This window comes from Phaethon lepturus, unplaced genomic scaffold, assembly GCF_000687285.1.
Source record: "Phaethon lepturus isolate BGI_N335 unplaced genomic scaffold, ASM68728v1 scaffold3359, whole genome shotgun sequence".
Lineage (NCBI taxonomy): Eukaryota > Metazoa > Chordata > Aves > Phaethontiformes > Phaethontidae > Phaethon > Phaethon lepturus.
Genome location: NW_010562596.1, coordinates 13,217 through 34,374, shown reverse-complemented (window position 1 = coordinate 34,374; position 21,158 = coordinate 13,217). Strand labels below are relative to the sequence as shown.

The following is a 21,158-nucleotide window of genomic DNA, read 5'->3' as shown; positions in this document are numbered from 1 at the left end:
GTTGAATCAGGCACGGTGGAACTCCATGCAACCCTTTCATGTAGGTGAGATCTGTATCTTTATCTTCATTTTAGACAGTCCCAAATCAGACTGCTACCATTTGTAGCATTTGAGCCAATTCTTTCAAGTAATTTTAAGCTGATTTATTACATTTCTAACTCTGAACATTCATCTTTCTGCATACAGCCTAATGGGAGATGACTTATGCCTTACCTTATACATTTTACAATGGTCTTCCTCTAAAAGTGTCTGCCAATCACAGTATTTAAATCCTATGAAGTTTACTTCGTGTCTTCTATACAGTTGGATTAGAAATTCACATTGTGTTTTGTTAATACGTTGAGTTCACAGATGTGGTACCATAACTTTAGTATGGAAAAAGTTGCCACCACACAGCACTGCATTTCTCATTTGCTATTCCCCTGAATAGCATCACGTAACTGGCTGTGTTTCTGTCATCACAGAAATGAATGCTATTTTTTTTTTTCCTAAAAATATGTGTAAATTGTACCAATACAAAGCACACAAATGTTTGCATTTACCACTGAGGTAAGCAAGCTGTACACAGAAGCTGTAACAAACACCACAGTTGTGAGGGAATGCAATGCTGCTCATGACAAAGCGGCAGTTCATCTTAGCCTCTTCAGCACACAACTTGGTACCATGGACAACAATAATTCACTTCCGTTTCTCAGGGCTTTTGAAAAAACAGTGGCTCAGTTTCCAGTATGCCTGGCAGCCACCGACTGGGTCGACTTGCAGTTTGAGTGAATCTGAATGTGAATTTTGAAAGCAGAATCCATTACATGCTACAGCATTTAAGTTTTCTTTTATTAGAATAGAAGAAGAGAGGTGAGAAATAACAACAATAAAACTGGAACTTGAGATGCATTCTGATACAGAAGAATTATGAAAAACAACGAAGCTTCCCTGACATTACAGTAATGCTCAAGGATGGACCAAAAGGATTATTTACTACTGCAATAAACTATATATTATCAATGAATGACTACTTTATTCTGTATGTACGGTAAATAGACTACATAACCTGGATTATTTTGGAAACCCATTATTGACAAAATCCTACTCAAAGAAACTAAGTCTGTCCCATTTCTACCAGATCACCTAAGATTATATTTGGGCAGCTAAACCAAACATGTTTTCCCAAGTACTATTTTGGTTGGGTTACCTAATTTCTGAAAAGGATTTTGTCAGAAGAACTTAGGCAGGTTTTTTTCAGTCAAGCCCATCTCCAACAACTCTTGCAGCATAAAAATGTAGGAAAGACATAAGCAGTTGGTGTCATAGAGCTCTTCTATGCTTCATACTCAAGTATTTTAAGATCTTCAAGTAGTTCTTTTGCAACTGCTTGCAGATCTGCATTGCGGCTCTTTGACAGTGCAATGATACGCTGAAATGGTAAAGTATCACGCATCTCAGAGGCTGACTTGGCTAATACTTCTGGCTCCAGAATCACAGACTGGAGGAGCCGCAGAGCATGAAGACAAACTTCTGTATCTGGGTCTGGAAGTGGGGAAGGGAAAAAAATGCAGTGCTTATTAGAAGCAAGTCCAAAAAGGTAACATTAAAGCTCTACAGAGCCATTCCTCATGACCCACCAGGCAGACAGGGAATAACTGAAGTTTCATAATTCACAGCTGCTGTGTGGTGCTGGCTGGCTGGCTGGCTCTAGAAGGAACCTGAAAACAACATCTTTGCCCTACTCAGCAGCTTGTGCTCAGCCGTGTTTGGGAGGGAGAGATAACCAGGAACCTTTCTCTTGTTTTTCAAATGTTGAAAATGCTATAGAACAGGGACTTTATCAACTTGAATTTGTCCAGTCAGTAGCCAAGATGTACTGTTGGATGCAATCTGATTTAAGAGCAGAACAAGCTATATCCCATGACTATCCAGGCTTAAAAACAGACCAACTAATCAAACCTGTAGTAAATCAACAGGCTTTTCAGTAATTTCATTTTAAAGAAACCTTCAGATTTCTTCAAAGCTCAATAAAATATTAATCTTTAGAAAACTTTCTGGTAACCATGTATCAACCTGCCAAGTGTTTAATTCAGTCTACACAAAATTGAAATGAGTACTGAAGCTAAGCACTGCTGCTTAGGAATGAGTCAGAAAAATGTAGCAAAGACCTTTGACTGACTTGAGCTAGGAAGACATGTAATAACTCCACTGTTAAGAGCACAGGATGCATTTTTAATTAGTAAAACTTTAGGAGCACTATATTTCACTCATTCAGAACAGACCATTTGCATTTAATTGTTTATAGCTTTATCAAAAGCATGTGGTAGAAAGCCCCATTTTTGCACTTCTCTATTCTGCATATTCCAAATGAAAATGTATAATATATTTTTATAGCTGAAGTAGTTATTTGGTCCATGTGCCATGCATTTTTTATGTGTTTGTCATTAGCATACCTAATCTTTAGCAAGCTTTTGATAAAACATTGTGCAGAAATGTTAAGAAAAATTAATTCAGATCACTTTGCGCACAAAATCACCAGAGAGACCAAAAATCTCACTGAAGGAGCATAAATGCAGTGCAGCGATAAACCACATTGTGCTGAGTTTGAAGGAAGCATTTGGTGGGCTGAGGCAAGTTCTTTCCTTTCCTGGCTTATTTAATACCTAACACAGTGAACTGGGGAAAAAGGGACTAAGTAAGATTATTCATTAAAGCATAAGGGGAAATGTTGAAAGCACCTAGGGCAGAAAACAAAATGTGATGGACAGTGAAGACGACTATGGCTTTAAGCATGAAACTGACTTGTTGAGTTGGGAATTTTTAAGCAATTCCCACTAGCACATGGCTAAAGTACAATATTAAAGGTTGTGACATCTGATCTGTACCCAATAGCCAGGGACTATATCTCTCTTCCTCCATTTTCCATTATAAATGAGATATGTAGGTCTTTTCAACCATATCTTCTTCTCTACTTAAAGTGTAAACCTCTTAAGAAAGGAATTCTACTTTCTTCTGGGAAATTAGCAGTGGGGTATAATCTGAGGACACAGCAATTGTCCCAAACCAAACAATAACATGCATTTTCTGATTTTCTATGCAACAAGAATCTTCACTATTGGCCATACTGAACAACTTTAGACATTCAAATCAGCATTTAAAAAAACAAACAAACAAACAACGATTAGTACTGCACACCCTGCAGAAGTGGCCATACCCATAGCACAGCCAATCCTATTGCTGCCACCTGGGCTGAAGGTTCTAAAGGAGTCTCTTTCCATCATCATCTCCAGCAGTACCTGCAGGTGCAATTTTCTGAGTGATGAGCAGTCATAACTCATGGAGAAATGCTGCAACTCAGCCTCACAGACAGCAAGACTTTATATCCAACTTCTCAGGCAGAAACACTTCAGTGAATCCTTCTGAAAAAACCTGGGTGCAAGTTTTTGTTTTCAGATTTATTCTGACCTAATCAAAATACAGCTAAAAGCCTTGAATTTGTCCTCTCCTTCCTTCCATTTTTGTCTTCATGCCTGACAGAGGCTTTTTTAAATTCTTTTTTTTTCCCCAAATATAATGTTCAAACTCTGCACATATCACCTGTCCCCTTTCTCTGTACTCTAGTATTATTCTACATTTATTCAGCAGAAATAGCAGCAACAAACCATAGCCCAAATAGGTAAGAAGAAAGAAGCTTTTGGGAGTGAAATCTATGTAGTTCATTACAATCTTCCTCTGTGTGACGTTATTCCTCCATGAAATAAAGCCATTAATACATTTAATGGCTTGCAGTACTGCTGGGAAGCTTCATATATGTAAGATGTTTGAAATCCCTGCATGAAAAGTGCTTTGTTATTAATACTCTTACAGGCATCTACGTTCCTATTATCTGCAAGTGTGTAAAGGCTGTGGAAAGTAAAGAATTGATCAGGGAAGAAGCATTAGCAGGGGAGCTAACAAAATTAGGATCTGTAGGAGATCAGGAAATTATTTCCAGCTTGACAAGCAAGACCATTTCCCAGTAAGAGCAAAGATGTTATAGGAAGAATCTCCAGCAGCAGCCAGGGAAGCTCAATGACTTGAGTCACTCAAATGAAGAACAGATTAGGCACGCAGGCATACAGCAAAGGAAGGAAATAATCCTGCACCAGAAGGTGACTTAACATGTTTTTAACCTCTGATTGCCATTGTTTTGCATGTATTTTGAGATGCTTCAAGTTACATAAATACATGTGCCTTAAAATATACTCCCTTAGGATTATGTGTGGTTTTGAGACTACTATTTATTATGGATAATCATGTTTTCTAAGAGGATTTAAAAAAAAAAATACCCTAGAAGTCTTTCTCTTGTCTCTCCAATATCATTACAGATTTTTTCTATAAACCCTGTCTACAGAATACTCAGAAGAAATGTAAGGAATCTTCATTATTCAGCATTATATTTATTTCAATAGCTTCCAGATTTAGTCATTTCTACACTAGCTGAGTAACATTTCGTTTGTACAGGATCAAAAAAATCTTTTAGCTGTAATCAAATCACCGCATCATATCCTCCCAACAACTAGCACACACATTTCTCCAACTGAAATTTCAAAACTACAATCATTATTTCTGGGGAAAAGGGGAAGAAATCAAGCTGCTTGCCTCAGTCAGGGATCACAAGCGTAGCGTAAGTCTACCACCATCATAAAATGCTGATGCAATTTTAACAAGGTGTTGAAACTGCTGGAGTTTGCTGACGTTCTGCTAGCTGCCAGCACTACCATTTGATGTCACTGGCTTTCAGTCACTGGCAAAAGCAACTGATAACATGGACAGATTTTAGTCACATCTGTCATTAGCACCATGCTCTCAGATGAACTGTTCCCTACGGCAGGGTTTAAGTAACTGCATTACATCAATGCTAAACAGCTTATCTACAATTGGCTCCGAGCTGTATGAACTCAATTTACATGTGCCCATACCGTTCCCAGGCCACCTGAACGCAAGATTTATTACCAGCAAGCTGTTTACGGCTATGTTTATGTACAAGAGAAGTATTTCAAAAGCTTCCCACCACTGTCATAAATGTCGTTCAATTCAATTACTGGCTGATTCTAGCATGAAGGGGCAACCTGCCACTCCCCCTTTCCTTTTTATGAACCTGTCAGACTACCTACGTTCACAGCATGTCTAATGGGGCAAGCTAGGGCCACAGCTCGCCCCATGGAAGATCTCTTTGCGTTGCCAATGCTGGCAGAGCTGAGCCAGTATCTGCAGCCGCAGAGAGTTTTCCGGACATTTTCGCAATGCTGATAGGTCTGAGGAGACCAGAAGTGTTACAATTAAGATGCTATGCGGGGAAGGAGCAGGGGGAACACCATGGCAGAAAAAAGACTGAGCTTTGCTGCTGCAATTCCTGTGGACCCAAATGCACGCTCTCTCTGCAACGTATTTGCCCCAGCTCCCGTGTAACAACTGGGTTTGCTTCAGTCTGTCCAGGTGGCTGCCCTCACATGGAGTTCAGCTAACCAGAACGCCCCACTCTCCTACAGACACTTGCTTGTCATGCTTTTATCAGGGAAATCCTTGAGAGAGACTCCCAGGGTCCAGATCGAAGCAGCAATTAGGTCCCAATGTGCCTGACTGCTACTTAGAGGCTGCGAGTGAAAAGGAGCATGCACAGACATGGCTCTGCAGCTGGCAGACTTGTGGGTGAGCTGTTAGACATGTTGTCCGGCTCTTATCATCCCCAGGTTGGGCTTCTGAGCATTCCCACAGTAGCTACTGAACAAGAGCAACAATGTAAGAACAAACCAGTGCTTTACAGCGAGAGATGCATTTACCAGAGTTAAGGTTTCCTACACATATTCACAAAAGGAGAAAGACACTGCTCCCGAGGAGAATGTTGGTTGGCATGAGTCTGCTGTCAGGCAGGGCGAGGACCTAGTCAAGTAACTCCTGCTCAGACGGCAAGGACAGCCACACCGCGCCCAGCCGGAGCTCCATCTGGGCAAGTATCCTTTGCAGCAGCTGCTTAGAGAAGAGTATGGAAAAGGGCAAGCATTCGGTGAGACCTCCCCCAGCCACTCTTCCAGCTTCTTAGCTAGCCGTGGCTCAGGGACTTTCTGCGTCAGAGCTGACATCTTTGCATTTAAGAAAATGGCTGTGGTCTTAAAGGGCAAGAAGGGCAATCCTCTTTCTAAGATTAGTTTCATAGTCTGAAGAGTACAAAACTGCTGAGCACTCGAATGACTGGTAACTGAGGTTTTGCTTTACTAAAGACAATTTGTTTTAATACAGACATCAATTTATAAATAGGGGAGTTCTGCTTGTCTTTTAAATAACATGCTGCCATGCAAATAACCTGAATTTTCAAAAACTCCCACAGCCATAACCAATTCAGACAGAAAAGCAAGGCATTAGAAACATTCAAGGTTAAGTCATGAAAAGCAAATGTTGAAAGTTGCAGGCAGCATTAGCAAAATGAGAATGTGCTTCATAGAGACATCTATAAAAGAGACTGTTATTTGCAAAGAATTTGGATAAACAAGGTTAGATTTCTGTGTGGAACTGTGGTGGAAGAAACTGAAGGGCAATATCTAAAATTAGTCATACTTCTCTTGTTGTCTTTTGTTTAATGAAGTACCTGAAGCAATTTCCCGGCTATAGATGAGACATGTCACTGACATAGTCTCTCTGAATTCCACACTTTGTCATGTATCCAAGAAGAACAATTTTTTTAACTGGATTCAAAGAAAAGAAAAGTGGGGAAAACCAAAATAAAGATACAGGATAGTAAAAAAAACCAAACCAAAACAAACAAAAGAAAAAACAGAGAAGAGCCTAGACCCTTCTTCTCCAGCACCCATTCGTTGGTAGACGTTCTGTATGATCAAAAATGAAAAACATAGTCTTTATTATTAATACCTGAGCTGACTGCATCATCTTAGTCTTCAAAGGATCCTTGGCAGAGAAAAGACCCAGTCTACCTCTTTGGGAATTACAGAATGAAAGTCTTATTGCATCTACAGATGTAAAGCACCAGAAAAAATATTGACAAATCTCAGGGGATTTCTACCCAAAATTATGTAACTTTTTTTCTATTGCTGAGGACAGGGCTTCTTTAAATCTGAAAGTCATACGAAACCCTTAGCCAAGACATCAACACAGGGACAGCAGCTGATGGAGGAAACTAAAGCTGCCTATTTGCTCCAAGATGGGAACAGCTGCTCTGCAAACAAATGGTGCTCCACAAGAACTCTACTGATCCCACAAGCTGCTCCCTGGACAGAAATCTGAGTCATCATTCACATGTTTTATGCTGGTACCAGGCTGGGAGGGTATAGGTATGCGGAGCTGATACTTACGCGAGAATACAACAGCTACATACGTTACCAGAGTATGTTCTTCAGTGCTCAGTGTCACTTATTAAAGGGTGCCCATCTTTTAGACAGCGTCTAAAAAGGCGGAAAAAAAAAAAACCCCACAGCCTACCTCCTAAAGTGGTAAAACTACAGAGATCTGCATTACCTTCAAAAAGTGTGTCAAACATTTTTCTTTTCTCCTATTAACAGCATAGCCTCCAGCAGAAAGAGCTATTAAGAATTCTTGTTAGCGAGTGGGAAGTCATACCAGCTCATCCAAATTTTCCAAAGACAGCAGGACAGATGAACCCAGTTTGCTGTTAACATTATTGCTCCACTAGAAATCTTTATTAGATTTTTTCCCTCCTTTCTCTTCCAATCTGTGTATCAGTGTCAAGGCATATTTCTGTCTCTTCAAAAAGCCTGCTAGACACCTGAATCAAATCCCTCTTTGCTTCAGATACAACAAAGGGCAATAACGAAAATCAAGTTCATTATTTGCTCTCTTCACTTAATGGGAAGGACATTCTTCTTCAGGGGACAAGAAGACTGGGCTGACAGTGAGAATTCAGAGAAGGAATTTGAGGGATTTATCAGCTGCGTACAAGCCAGTGGGAGAAAAATGGCCTTGATGTATAGGCTGAGGTCACAGACACTTGTAGATTGACGATGGAAAAGCAAACAGGATGATTCTCTGAAAATAAACAGTCAGAGGATGATTTCTGGGGCCTCTCTTAATGGGAATCCTGATAACTGTGGAAAGCTGAATCATCTCATAAGCCTTAATCAAAACACTCTTTGAAGAAGTTTCCTGCAGGAAGGCAGCATATACAGGATACCCTGCCAGCAGTGTAGTGCTCTACTCTTTTGCATGGAAAAAGCTGTTAAGGTCTTATGCTGTACCAGCTCCAGGTATTTATAAGCTGAATCACAGCTAGCAGAAGCTGAAGATGCTGGCCATGGAAACAGGAGAGGAGTAAGCTACTGAGTTTTGCAAGTTGCAAGGCTTAGAAATAGATTAAATGGACAGAAAACTACAGAGGTTTCATACAAAATGATGGGAACAAGATTGGGTCTTGAATCTGACCTCTCATCTGACATACAAACTAGTAAGCAGACTTCCTCCCAAGTCAGAAATCTGAACCAGCAGATGTGGTTTATCTGAGAATCTTCCTCCTTTGCTGTAACTGGAGAACTTTATTACCAAAACGTGAAGGAATTAACTATGCTCATCCTTCCTTCTACAACCCAGCCATACACAATTAACACTTTCCAAATGCAGAGTAGTCTTTCCATTTCTTATTTCCATTAGCAGCTGCAAATTAATTATAACTGTGCCCCATTGCATCCTCTTATGTGACCTAGGAGCCTTCTTTAAACAATAGACTGCATCAACTGATTAGCATCTTTGTTTTAACACAACATTTAGAAGGGCATATTTGGGAACTCATAGTTAGACAGCAGTTTTGAGGGTGTTTTGGGTGGGGTTTTTTGCTAGAACAACAGTTTACGTGTATATTAGCCAAACATAAAGTAAAAGGAAAATCTGGACTAACATATGTTAAATTTCTAAGCACAGCAGAACACAGGACCATGTATTCAATGTTCTCCAAGAATACAATTTTTCTCAAACTATATTAAAAAAACCCCAACTATAAAACTGGTGTTTTCCAACAGCCTTACAAGGATTACTTAATTTTCTGAGATCTCAGAAAAGAGAGCCTATAGCATTGCAAAGCAGGAACTTATTTGGAGAAAAGCACGAGTACCTACATTTTCTGTAAAATAGTTGAGGGAACTGTGAGCAATACAAGTGGCTTCCAGTTTACTAGCCCAAACCAAAGCTTTCCCAAAACTTCAGTATCAGATTAATTCTTTGAAAAAGCAGATGGAACCTTCCTCATTTCAGCTGCTGTTAGTATTTACTAGTTGTATTTTAGCAGGGTTTTGCGTAGCAGCACAGAGTGCCAGGATGACTAACCTCCCCAGTCCTATGAACTGCAGACCAAAAATCTTCTCAGGGACAAGCCACAAAAACTTGAGAAAGCCAAGACAGAGCAACTCTAGGAGCAATTCATAGGCAGGACAGTGTCATGGCTCTGCCCTTACTGCTGTCCTCACTGTCCCTTACAAGCTGTGCACACAGCTGCCAGCCAAGTCCAACACACACTGGCAACGTCAATCTCTGCTGGCTCCTATGCAGGGATTTGAGCCTCTGAAAGAGCAGAGCCTTGATGTCACTCATGTACCTGAAAGTGGCAACAGAAGTCCTTGACATCCTTGAAGTCCTGCGCTGGCCAAAGGCAAAGCTGGGAATAGTACTCAAGCCCTGCAAGCCCAAATCCTATTAGAGCACAAGGCCCCTCTTCAGCTGTAGAAAGGGTCACTTTTGTCACTCATGAGTGCAGTTACAAAGGTTGGCTGCTTTTCCCAAGACGTGTCAGAACACAGTTAAGTTTTCTTTTGTTAAATGGTAGTGAACTGACACATAGTTTCCCCTCAGGGTTTACTTTAAAGTTGGTATGTGAAAATACAGGTGCTTTTTTTTAATCCACTTCATTAAATTTCTCCATTCCTTATTTTTAATTCTACCATCCGTAAGTTTTATATTAATGGAATATTACATACAGTGCCAAAATGTTGTTGGAAATGCACATCTCCTTCTAGCTATTTGCCCCTTTTGTTTACTTTTAATCTGAAAAGAGGTATACATAATCAGGTTACAGATATAAACTTTTGTTTTGTTACTTGCAACACCTATTGCCACTCTACAATCCCCAAAGTCACAATTTCAAGGTTCTTAGAGCAACTTACCGTTCAATAGCCACCAAAGCAAAGGAATAAAACCCGGACTTTCGCTGATGTACTTCAAGCCTTTCAAGTTGATACTCACATTGTAAAGTGACATTAGCATTAGCCTAGAAATGAAAGAAAAAAGATGTGATGTCCTTTGATTTTTTTGCATGTTTTGGCATCTTTTGCTATTTATGCCAAACGCGTACTGATGTAGAAGCCTATTCTAATAATTTCTATTTTCATAAAAGAGACAAGTCTCAAATTATATATAAGCAATACTGTGCAAAACCTTGTTTCTACAGTTAAGTCACGTATTTCAAACACATGGAAAAATATCCCATGCAAAAGTAAGAAAGTCTCGTCAAACTCCATGAAATTTGTTATATGAAATGTGCAAAGCCAGGACTTGGCTTTACGTGACCACACAACCTATACAATAGAGCTTTCGTCATGACGATCCCCACTGGGCAGACGATCATCTCAAATAAGCTGTTTGCCCTGACAAATAAAAGGGCCACTAGGAAACACAGAAAACAAGACTGCATACTGAGTACTAGAAACAACGTCAAAGGAAGTCTCCGCTCCTGATTTCTTTTGGTCTTTTATTATGGTCATTGATGTTGAAGGAGGACAGAACCCCCTATCCTGTCTTAGGTAACAGAGAAGATCTATGGCTGGCAGCTAGAAAACATTTCCTTAATTGAGCACTTAAAAAACCTAAGATGACGTCTCTGACAAACCAAAACCAAGATTGTCCCTTGCACCTCAGTATGTAAACGACAAAATAAAAATACACATAGTAAGTATATGTTCATTTCAACCACATTTTCAAAAGCTTCCAAACCCAGGATTGCCTAATTTATCAGCCTCCTAAAATAGGAAGTTCATTAGTCATTTTGGGGCTGCAGATGTCACAGGTTATAAATTAAACCAAAGTTTCAAATTTTCTAGAGAGAGAAAACCTAGTAAGGCTGGAGAAGGCACTGCATTTTCAAAGAACTGCTCTAGCTGGCCAATCCCATCAGCTCACGCTGAAGTTACTGCAAATATGAAAAGCTTCAGTATGATCAGCAACTTGCAAAATCTGAAACCCATCAGGGAAAGGGGCTTTGGCTACTGGTACCCCCTCAGCCTTAGCCACGACAGAGCTGAGGTAATGTTGTGAGGTACAGGAAGCTGCATATGGAAATGGCAGCTTTGCCTCTTTATGCAGATAAGGTGCCTGGATCAAAATCTACTTTTAGCTGCTTTTGACTGTCAGAGAAGTATGATACCTTGGGGCCTAAAATGAGTCTGCCTTTCCAAAGCTATCCAGAACAGTCACTAACACTCAATACAGAGCATTTTGTTGGAATTACTTCTTCTCCTGCAGTTTCCTCTGAACTAAGTTCTGCTTTCAAACATTTTATGTTCATGTTGTTATGCCATCTTGCACAAGGCTGATACAAGTTTTTTTATGGTTTTGGTGGATAAAACCTTGGTTTTTAGGTAAGCAGAGTCTCAGTGGGCTTAATGCAAATTATTTCAATTTCCCTCTAACTTCCATTAGGAATGGGACCTGATACTCAAAAGCAGAAAGCATCCAGAAAAAATCCCCACTGACATTAACAAGACAAACTAACGGTCAGCCTCTTTCAGAATCAGATCAGTGCTGTACTATGAACTTTGAGCCAAGAGGCCCCTGATGTTCCTGAAAAAAGAGCTGTACTCTGGAGTCAGAAGTTGTCTTACAAATTCTTTCATCCTTCTAGTGATGTTCTCCTGTCCTGTCTTTATGCAGATCACCTTTACAGCTGTGGAGTAGCTGGGGGGACAGGGCATTAGTGCACTTCATGATGTGCTATGATGGATGCTATTACTTTTTATTTTATTTCTTTTCAAATATGATAATGCGCAAGTCAATCATCTGGACAATGAAAAGGGAAGATGAATGAGCAGGGCTCCTATATTTATGGAACATGTCATCATACCCACTCACAGCTGCGTGCCAGGCTGCACACAAAACAATTACAGAGAAACAGGAACGGGCTGGAATGTTCTCCTCCGTTCTGGGGCCAGCTTGGCTGCTGTTATCTCTCCTGACTGCTATAAACCTGCATGTCACTGCATTGCCACCATTTCCAAACAAAAGGGAAATAATGTTATTCCAAATGGACTTCACACCTCACATTCTGTTCTCAAATGAGTTCTCGTGGCTTAAACGACTGTGCCACCAGCAGACTTTCGGACACTCTCAGTGCATACCTTCAGAAAGCAGGAAAGTAAGTAACCAATCGCAGGCTAAACTGAGTCGTAAGAGGCATAACTTACATTATGTGCTGCACCACTGTGAGTTTGATCACCCACGCTCTTCAGCAGTAGGAAGAAGAAATAGCAGATTATTAAATCTACTGCCTCAGTGGCCACTGACAAGCAGTGAGGGATGCTGTGGAACTGAAATTGTAGCTTGTAAAGCCCATAGGCATCTTTTCATACAGCCTCTGCAGCCCTTAATTGGCTTCCAGAACACAAGCCCTCACAAAAAAGCACAGACATAATTACCTATAATCAGCCAGAATGAAAATTATTAATAAAACAGTATCTTATAATGGAAAGTGTTAACATTTCTTGATGACGTCTTTCATCCTTAATCTGTTTGACATTTGCAGTTAGAAATAAAGTGACGTAAAAAGATACTTCTATGTTTGTATTTTCATTTCACTTGTTTGCTTTGTGCAGACAAAAGGGACTGGTGGTGGTGATCCAGGGAAGTGCTGTGGTTTTGGAGTGTCAGAAGATGACATAACCGACCCCACAAGTCAATTAGTAGTATATTATTACTAATTAAACACACTCACCTGAGCACAACATAGAAGAATTTCCAGGCACTTTATACCACCTTCCCCTCTAGTACTTGCACATTCTAATAAGTACTTTTTGTGATAATTATTTCAAAAGAGCTTGTTGAAGCAAACCTGACACACATAATTACTGGATAAACAATACTTTCTGGGTTTTGGGTGGGGTTTTTTTTTTTTCTTTAACATGGAGGTCTTTTTAATTATGCACTTCATAGTCTTCCTATTTAGGCAAGTCAAATTTAATTAACGACTTGTACAACTGTATCTGTCAATGCTGTCTTTGAAATCTAGACCTAAAAGCACAGCTAAAGTCCCCTCTGGTCTGCTTAATACATGGGATTAGTACATAAAATGTACTAAAGTACGTATTTTTACTGGCTACTTTCAACCGCTACATCAGCAAAGTTGAATATTCCTAACAATTTAATTATAGGGATGAACAATTGTGTAAATGTTTATTGACTACCTAACAATTACAAATGTTGAACAAACCCTATACCAATGAGAAGAAAAACTAGTGTCTTTCATATCACTGCTATTCCAGAAAGGCAAAGACACCCATGAGATTTCAGTCCCAGCACTCATGTAGATATCTTGGATATACTTACTAAATACTCATGGACTACAGTGGATATTGTAGCAGTGCTGGAATAAATGACAGCTTTTCCCTGCAAATTTTTTATTTATATACCAGTACAAGTATAACACAGGATTGCTAGAGCTAGAAGAGGAGAAAGAATTCCTCTCTATCAGCTTACTTTGTTTGATACTGCTGTGTGTAGAATCAGACTCACAGTTTCCCCTGATTTGTCACACAGTAAAGAAAAATATTTTTGAAAGTAAAAGCTAGAAAAAAAATTGTAAAACCTCAAAACTGAGCAAAGAACAAACATATCCTTTAAAATAATAAGCCAAGTTTTTTCTTTAACTGATTAAATTTAAGTTGATGATGTCCTTCCATGTAATACCACGGTGATGTTTTGAGAAAAACACATTGCATTTCCAAATTAATGTACAGACATTTTTATCCATGAGATACAGTTCTAAAAATGTGTCTGTATATATGAATATGTATATAAACGTGTGTGGAAATATTCTTTACGATGACTCCACAGTCTGTCTATAAATAACTTTGAAATTTCACTTCAATTTATGCTAGCCATCATATCCTTATCTCACAATTGTCTTCAATTTTGTACTGCCTCATGTTCCTTATGGTAGGGAGTTCTTCTGACACGTCTGCTTATGAAAATATTGATTTAACATTAACAAGCAGCTAAAAAACCTTACATGCAGAGAACAATTTAAAAACCAACCAACCAACACCCAAAACCTTTCTTCACTGGGCTGGGAGAGTGTAAAATCCCCAAAAAAGGAGAGGAAAGAGCTCTAGTGTTAGTAATGAGTTTTAAGATCTGAACAGTGACAGGACATGTAAGGAGCTCATAGACAAAAAGAAACCTGACCACAGACATGAAAGACAAACACAGGGGAAACATTTTGCACTAAAACACTTGAGCAAATTAGGATCCCTTGTTCCATGACAAGGCCATGAAGAAATCTCCTTTCTGGCATTATGCTCTAATGTCATAATACAGCAACTTTTTTATTGCATGGCAAGTTCAGAGTAGGACAAAAAAATGGTTGGTTCTGTGGAACATCAGAAAACATTATCACTGCACTGAATTCAAGTTATTGTAACATATGCCTAATGTTTCTCACTTATCAAATATCTTGTGCAACCTCTTTTTTAAGCTTCACTCAATTTGTTAGCCTAAGAGGCTGTCCCCTGTTGAATCCCTAGCCAATTAATGGGATTGTTTTATGTATTTTATTGGTATTGCTGTATGACAGCCAAGTTTATATCACCATGTGTAGTTCTTCTGCAAACCAGGCAGATTTTGAAATATAATTTTAAAAACACCCAAAGCATCAACTCAAAAGGAAGGCCCTCAAATCCAATTATATTGTCCAATTACATTAATACAATCTGAAATGATAAAAAATAATTTATCTGGGCCTGTAGACACACATTTGCTTGAAAGTCAGAGTGTGTGTTTGCATATGTGTGTGTTTAGGAACACTTTCCTCTCCCTCCTCCTCTCAAGATAAAGTCGTCTCTTGTTATTTTCTTTTCTGTACAGATTTTGAAACAGTACAGGTCCTCTTTTCATGTTTTGGGTTTTGGTTTGGGGGTTTTTTTGTTATATACATGAAGGCACAAATTACCTTTTCTTTTTTAAGTTGAGATTCCCCTATGAATCTTCTAGTTGGGGCTTTACAAAAAAAAAAAAGTTTAGCGTTTTGCAAGAGTTAACTACCCTGTTTTGAGCGCTGACCTTCAAGTCCAACACTTTGGGAAACACAGTAAATGACTGACATCAAAGTATCTAACCATTACCTACAGCACAGGCTATTCAGCTTCCCCCTTGCTACCCAGTGGGGAAAGGCAAACACCTTCAGGGGGCAACTTGTTCCCCCTAACGCAGGCTGAGGGAGAGATCATCTGACAGCACCATCTCCGTCCACTGACTGCGGGAAGGAGCCCAGACCATTAGCAGATACTTGACATCTAGCTTTCTTATAGCTGAGGTTAGGCAAGATAAAGCCTATCCAAAGTTAAGACTTGAGCCTGATTTCATGCCTATCACATACAACCTGCCTAAATGCGTGCATGGACGCAGTCAAGTTACGGTGGCTGACAGGGTTGCTGTTTGTCAGCTGATCTGTGACAGCTGGCTTGGGTATGAATCCTTAGCTTGTGTGTGTGTGTCCCATTTATGAAAAAAACAACACACTGGCTTAAGCCATCTTCATGAACAAATTAATGAGGTGTACAGGGCAAGTGCCCACAGCGGATGAGCAAGTACTCGCTAAGCCACGGTCATTTGCTTGGTCAAGGCTGTATCTTCAGCTTGTAGCAGCTCTGAGAAAATGGCAAAGACAACAGTTTATTGAACATATAAAAAGTACAACTTTTCCAGCATCTGAACTGTGTAACATGGCCTTTTCTTTACATGGCTGTATCACAAGGTCCCTTTATAGGCACTGCCTTTCACAAAGGTAAGTGCATGGCGCTTCCGGCTACTAAGTAGCATAAACTAATTTAATTTTTGCTCTTAGCAGATATGTAACTCATTTTCTTCACTAAGCAGATGTAGCATTTTACAGTCTTCATACTGGAAGGGAATAAATATGAGTCCAAATTTCCCACATCCTGTCTGTTTTAAAACTTGACCTCACACCTCCCTTATCTGACCCTCACCTCATGAGCCCCTCCTAAGATAGAAGAGTGCATCCCTGCTCATCTATACAATATTATGCTGCTTAAGAGACTTCCAAAGAGACAAAAAACCTGGATGAAGCTAGCCTTGTAGCCAAGCCTGGTATATCTGCAAGGAATGCTGCTGTGAAAAGTGTTTCTAAAGATTATGTTTCCTCTCCAAGAAAGGAAATAATGGGAGAGTGGGAAAACTACTGTCATCACTGTGACCTATACTGCAAGATAATGCATTTCATTTAAAAGGAAAATTAAAAAAAAAAGTAATCATACACTTTAAATTTGGTACAGAGTCCCGGCTTCATATCTCCCAGGAGATGCATCATTGTGTCCAGTAATTCACGACTTGAACTAACCAAGAACTCACGGCCACATGCCAGTGCAGCCACATCTGTGAAACAACACAAAACATCACCATAAAAATCATGTTTCAAACAAAAGTTTATCCTAATTATCAGGACTACGAAAAAGATGTCAGCTGTGAAGAACGAACTATGGCATCTACATAAACTTCAAATTATATTAACTTACATAGCAAATACTGAAGCAGCAAATTATACTGGTCAAACTCCTTCATAATTCTACTTTGGTAATGAAAATATTTATTCAAAATGGCCAGTAGCTTAATAGTAATACAGTAAATTATAAAACAAAAGGTTGGATTCATCTGCAAATAACATGGGACTGAAGCAAAGCTGACCATTATAGGTCCCAACTGTAAAGAAACAAGACTGCAGATTGTTTTCCAATCACTGAATCCAGCATACCTAGCACATCACACAACCAAAACTCTGATGGACAACTACTCAAAAGCTCTTTTCCTACCTCTCTGCACTATTCATGAACGAACCAAAAGGTAAAAATATTTCCAAAGACTACTGTTCGAAAGCAGACTTCCCTTTAGTATTTTCCCTTATGCTTGTCTCATACTTCAGGGCATCCTTATGTGCAAGAGGTATATTGCAGCAACCCCAGCTTCTTTGCACTGTGCAACTGGCCAAGCCTCCTCCAAGCACCTGAAGCACTTTGTAATTCAGGGCAAGTCTGGGGATCGGCTGCATGATACGGTTCTTCCACTTTCATGAAGCCTCAGGTTGTCTCTCTTATGCACATACATCGTGATACCTTTTTTAACCTCAGAATAAGCAGAGGTACTATGGACACAGCATAGAATTAAAAGCCGTTACCACAATGTTTGTGCACACTGGGCTGTGTTAAAGCTGCACCGAGAACTTCTGAATACTTGGCACTTCATGACCGCCTCCGCAGTGTTAATACCACTTTCTATGTAATATTACTTTAGAGTATAACTAGAAGGATTAAACTGGTACCTTCTACATTGTTCATCTGACTGTATTCTTTATCACACTCGAGTTTCAGCAACCTCCTTTACCAAATTAAAGACAAAGAGACAAATCTTGGTAATATCAAACTCACTGGCAAAATTTGTATCAGCTTCAGTGAAGCAAGATTTCTTTGCACCATCCTGATCCCTCGTCAAGCAGAACCGGCCCAACCTTTAAACATTTTCTTTGTTCAGAATTTACTTTTGCCATGCTTTTTTTTGGTTTTTTCAATGAAGCAATTGGAGAGAATTGGATTCTGCCTTGGTACAGTGGCATAATGCACCACATATTGGTTTTTATTATAATCTTTAATGGCCACAACACCTAAAATCACACACTCAAAAGCCGTTAATGCAAGATTCACTTATTTGTATAAATACGCACTGTTTCATCTATCTTGCATCATGTCATTAGTGTCATTTTTGGCAGTTGCACAGTTTCACAAAAATGCAGATGACATATTAACCCCATTTCTCACAGCCTTCCAAGCCAAGGGCAGCCATATTAGGACAGATCTGTGGCTTTCTACTTATTTTCTGAGCCTAAAAAGAAACATTTTATCTGGAAGTCAGGTTTATTACCTTTTACTTCTCTTAGTACTAGGGACTCAGAGCAGTGAATGTGCGGGTCGATCTGGCAGCAACAAAATTCTTAAGCAGTTTCAAAATGCTGAGCACATACCTTAAGATGGGGCTGATCTACTCATACCATCTGCAATTCATACATCTTGAAGATGTTAGCGTTATTGGCAATTCAGAAGGTATGCTTGACATTTACAAACTAAGGTGAGCATACAAGACTAGTAGAATGGTCTTTGTTTTACTCCAGACTGAACGGACGTGTTAGGGAATTTCAGAACTCAATGGCTCTTACCCACCTAATCCTTAACTATGTCACAGACAGTACAATGCCTCACAGAAGCATCAACAACAAAATCTGCTAGGACTTTAAAAGACCAGGAAGTCACCCAAGATTTCACCATTGACTAAATACTCGACTTTGAAAAGCTGTATTTACTGCAGCGCATATTAGGCAATATAGAAATCCCCAGTACATATGGAATGCTGTTCTGAGAAATAACATTAACTTACTTGTTACAATCCCTGCCAAAGCTAATACAAACTGATTTTCATCAGAATCCAAATCCTGCTGTTTCATGTCTTCACTTAATGACTTCACAAAGCTCTCCATGGTCTGTGCAGTGATTGTGAAGAACTTTACTGCTTTACTCTGCAAGTGCGGAGGAGAAAAAAGATTATACACACTACAACAACTATGATTACCAGATGCTACAGTAAAGCTGGACAATCTTCAAAATTACTAAAATATCCAGTTACTTCAAAAAAACAACAGAAAATAGCAGGTATACACTAAGTGACATGTTTGATCCTCTAATATTTTAAACCATTACCTCAGAAGAAAATAGGAAAGTACTCAATGTTATATTTATTTATAAAACTAAAACATTGCATATTTACCTCCTAAACCCACAATAATATATATCAAACAGCAGAATAAAAGCTTATTTTCAAAAGTGAGGATATTATCTCTTTGCTTTGCAATAGCTGCACCAGGTGTTTCACATTTACCTGGGCTACTACAGCAGCTTTTGTCAAAACCCTATCCAGCTGAAGACTGGAAAGCAGTCTGACATAGCGACTTCACATGAATTTCCTAAGAAAACCAATTAAATACCCAGAAAAAAAAGCAGAATTCAAGTGGATCCTAACAGGATTCATTAATTGCTCAACACAGGATGGAGAACGACAGACGAGGTAGAAGCCTTTTGCTTTCTTTTGAAAATGAAATAGAGGTCTCTCCTGCATTGCAGGCTGAATTTAAGTCATCAATGTCATGTGAGAAAGACAGTCATCACGCCAGAGCATACAAACAGGAGTACAGCCAGTAATTATTTTCTGCAGCCTTCTACCCTTGGCTGGAATACTGTTCCATTTTGGGCTATCTTGGTTGAGAAAGCAGCCACCTGGTACAAAGCTCAGGGCAGGTCCAAGAACCTGGTCAGAGATGCACAAAGAAGGATGGAGAGAGCTGTTCCTGTTTATTAATAACACTGACCTGTAAAACATTGTTAGAACACTATTTCACACAGAGGATGCTGGGTTTCATAACAAAAATAGCATAGCAGAGAGCCCATAATACGACGTTTCCCAGTGTCTTTAACAATTTTGCCAGTTGTTTCATGAAGCAGCTGAAACTTTAGTCATTCCCTGCAGTGACCCAATGGGACAGCCCAAGAAATGCCTGAACTTTTATTCATTTTGAAAAGTGATTGAAAATTTTAATATTTTGTCAAAACTACCACTTTCACAATATGTGCAAAGCTACTGGTAACATATATTTATTTATTGCTCCACTGCTGCACATTCACCACATCTAAGGTGTACAGTTCCTGTGGGGTGACTCCAGCAATGGGGCATAAAAAGTAGGGTCAGCCAATACTCAGTATCTTCACAAATGATGCTGAGGTCCCAGAATAACAGGAATGAATATATTGTGGGGAAAGAGAATGGAAAGAAGTGCACTTCTGCATGTGCTGGATGTACTTTTTATACTTATATGGACACCACACCTCAAAGACGGAGATTTTAACATAAGCAGCGACTATCGTTCAAGAAGCAAAGGGTGTGAGAAAACATGAAGAAAGCCTACTATAGCAAGACTAGTATAAACTGTTATGAAAATATGTATTCACATGGGAACATAATAGACTACTAAGCAAACCAAGTAGTTAGTATGTTGCACAGAAAAAAAGCAAAATCTTCTATTTGCCGGTCTCTTCAGGCACTGCTGGTGTCCCCTCTGCTGAACTTTCTTTCCAAATAGTTAACTGTTGGTGAGGTCGGAGGAGCTGCAGCAGAGACCAATCAGGTTTATAAATAGCAAACATTACGTACTCTGCGCAGTCCCTTATTAGCTTGACAGTATTTTCACGGGACTGAAGAATGTCTCACCCACAGATGTTGAGATAAGGACAGTTCTGAGAGCAGCCATTAAGGTGCTTGAGCTCAGATGGTGCAATGAATCCTTTGCTGACCAAGTAACTCCTGCATGCAAACATCAGTTAATGTCCAAAATTGCTGCCATAAAATACAAAGCCATAGCAGACCACCTTGTAGGATCCAAAATTTCTCAAGTTGAAGCAAGCCTTGATGCTGTTCTGAAATCAAACCTTCAGTTTCTGTTTCCATGTGAGAGCCCTGTCATGTGGCTATCTGGTTGAAGTTTTTTGAAAGACATCTAAAACAATCTCATGGGAATTAATTTACTTCTTTTTTGGCACATGCAGGTAGGCATCCTTGAAGACTCTCTCTCATGCTGCTTCTCTGGATGCTTCTTCAAGTTCTCTCTAGAAACATTATGCATGAGCAGAAGCAGTAGGCATTTCTCCCCTGCTGCCTTGAAAAACACTTCTGTTACATTTCAAATTTGCTGCTTGAGTTCTGATTTTCCCAACCCATATGGACACAAATGGTAAATTGCTCCTCAACATCATTTCAATCAACCTGCATTTATAGAACTGTATGAAAGACCTACATCTGTATCCGTGCAA

At 39.4% G+C, this 21,158-nt stretch overlaps 1 protein-coding gene across 1 annotated transcript in view; it reads right to left on the bottom strand.

The window, feature by feature from the left end:
• Positions 1-1,315: 1,315 nt before the first annotated feature.
• The window catches only part of HSF2BP (heat shock transcription factor 2 binding protein), a 31,188-nt gene continuing 11,345 nt past the window's right edge, over positions 1,316-21,158 (bottom strand). The window contains 4 exon segments of the mRNA XM_010294300.1: positions 1,316-1,524; positions 10,140-10,243; positions 16,515-16,632; positions 18,679-18,817. Coding sequence (XP_010292602.1) covers positions 1,316-1,524; positions 10,140-10,243; positions 16,515-16,632; positions 18,679-18,817 — 570 coding nt within the window.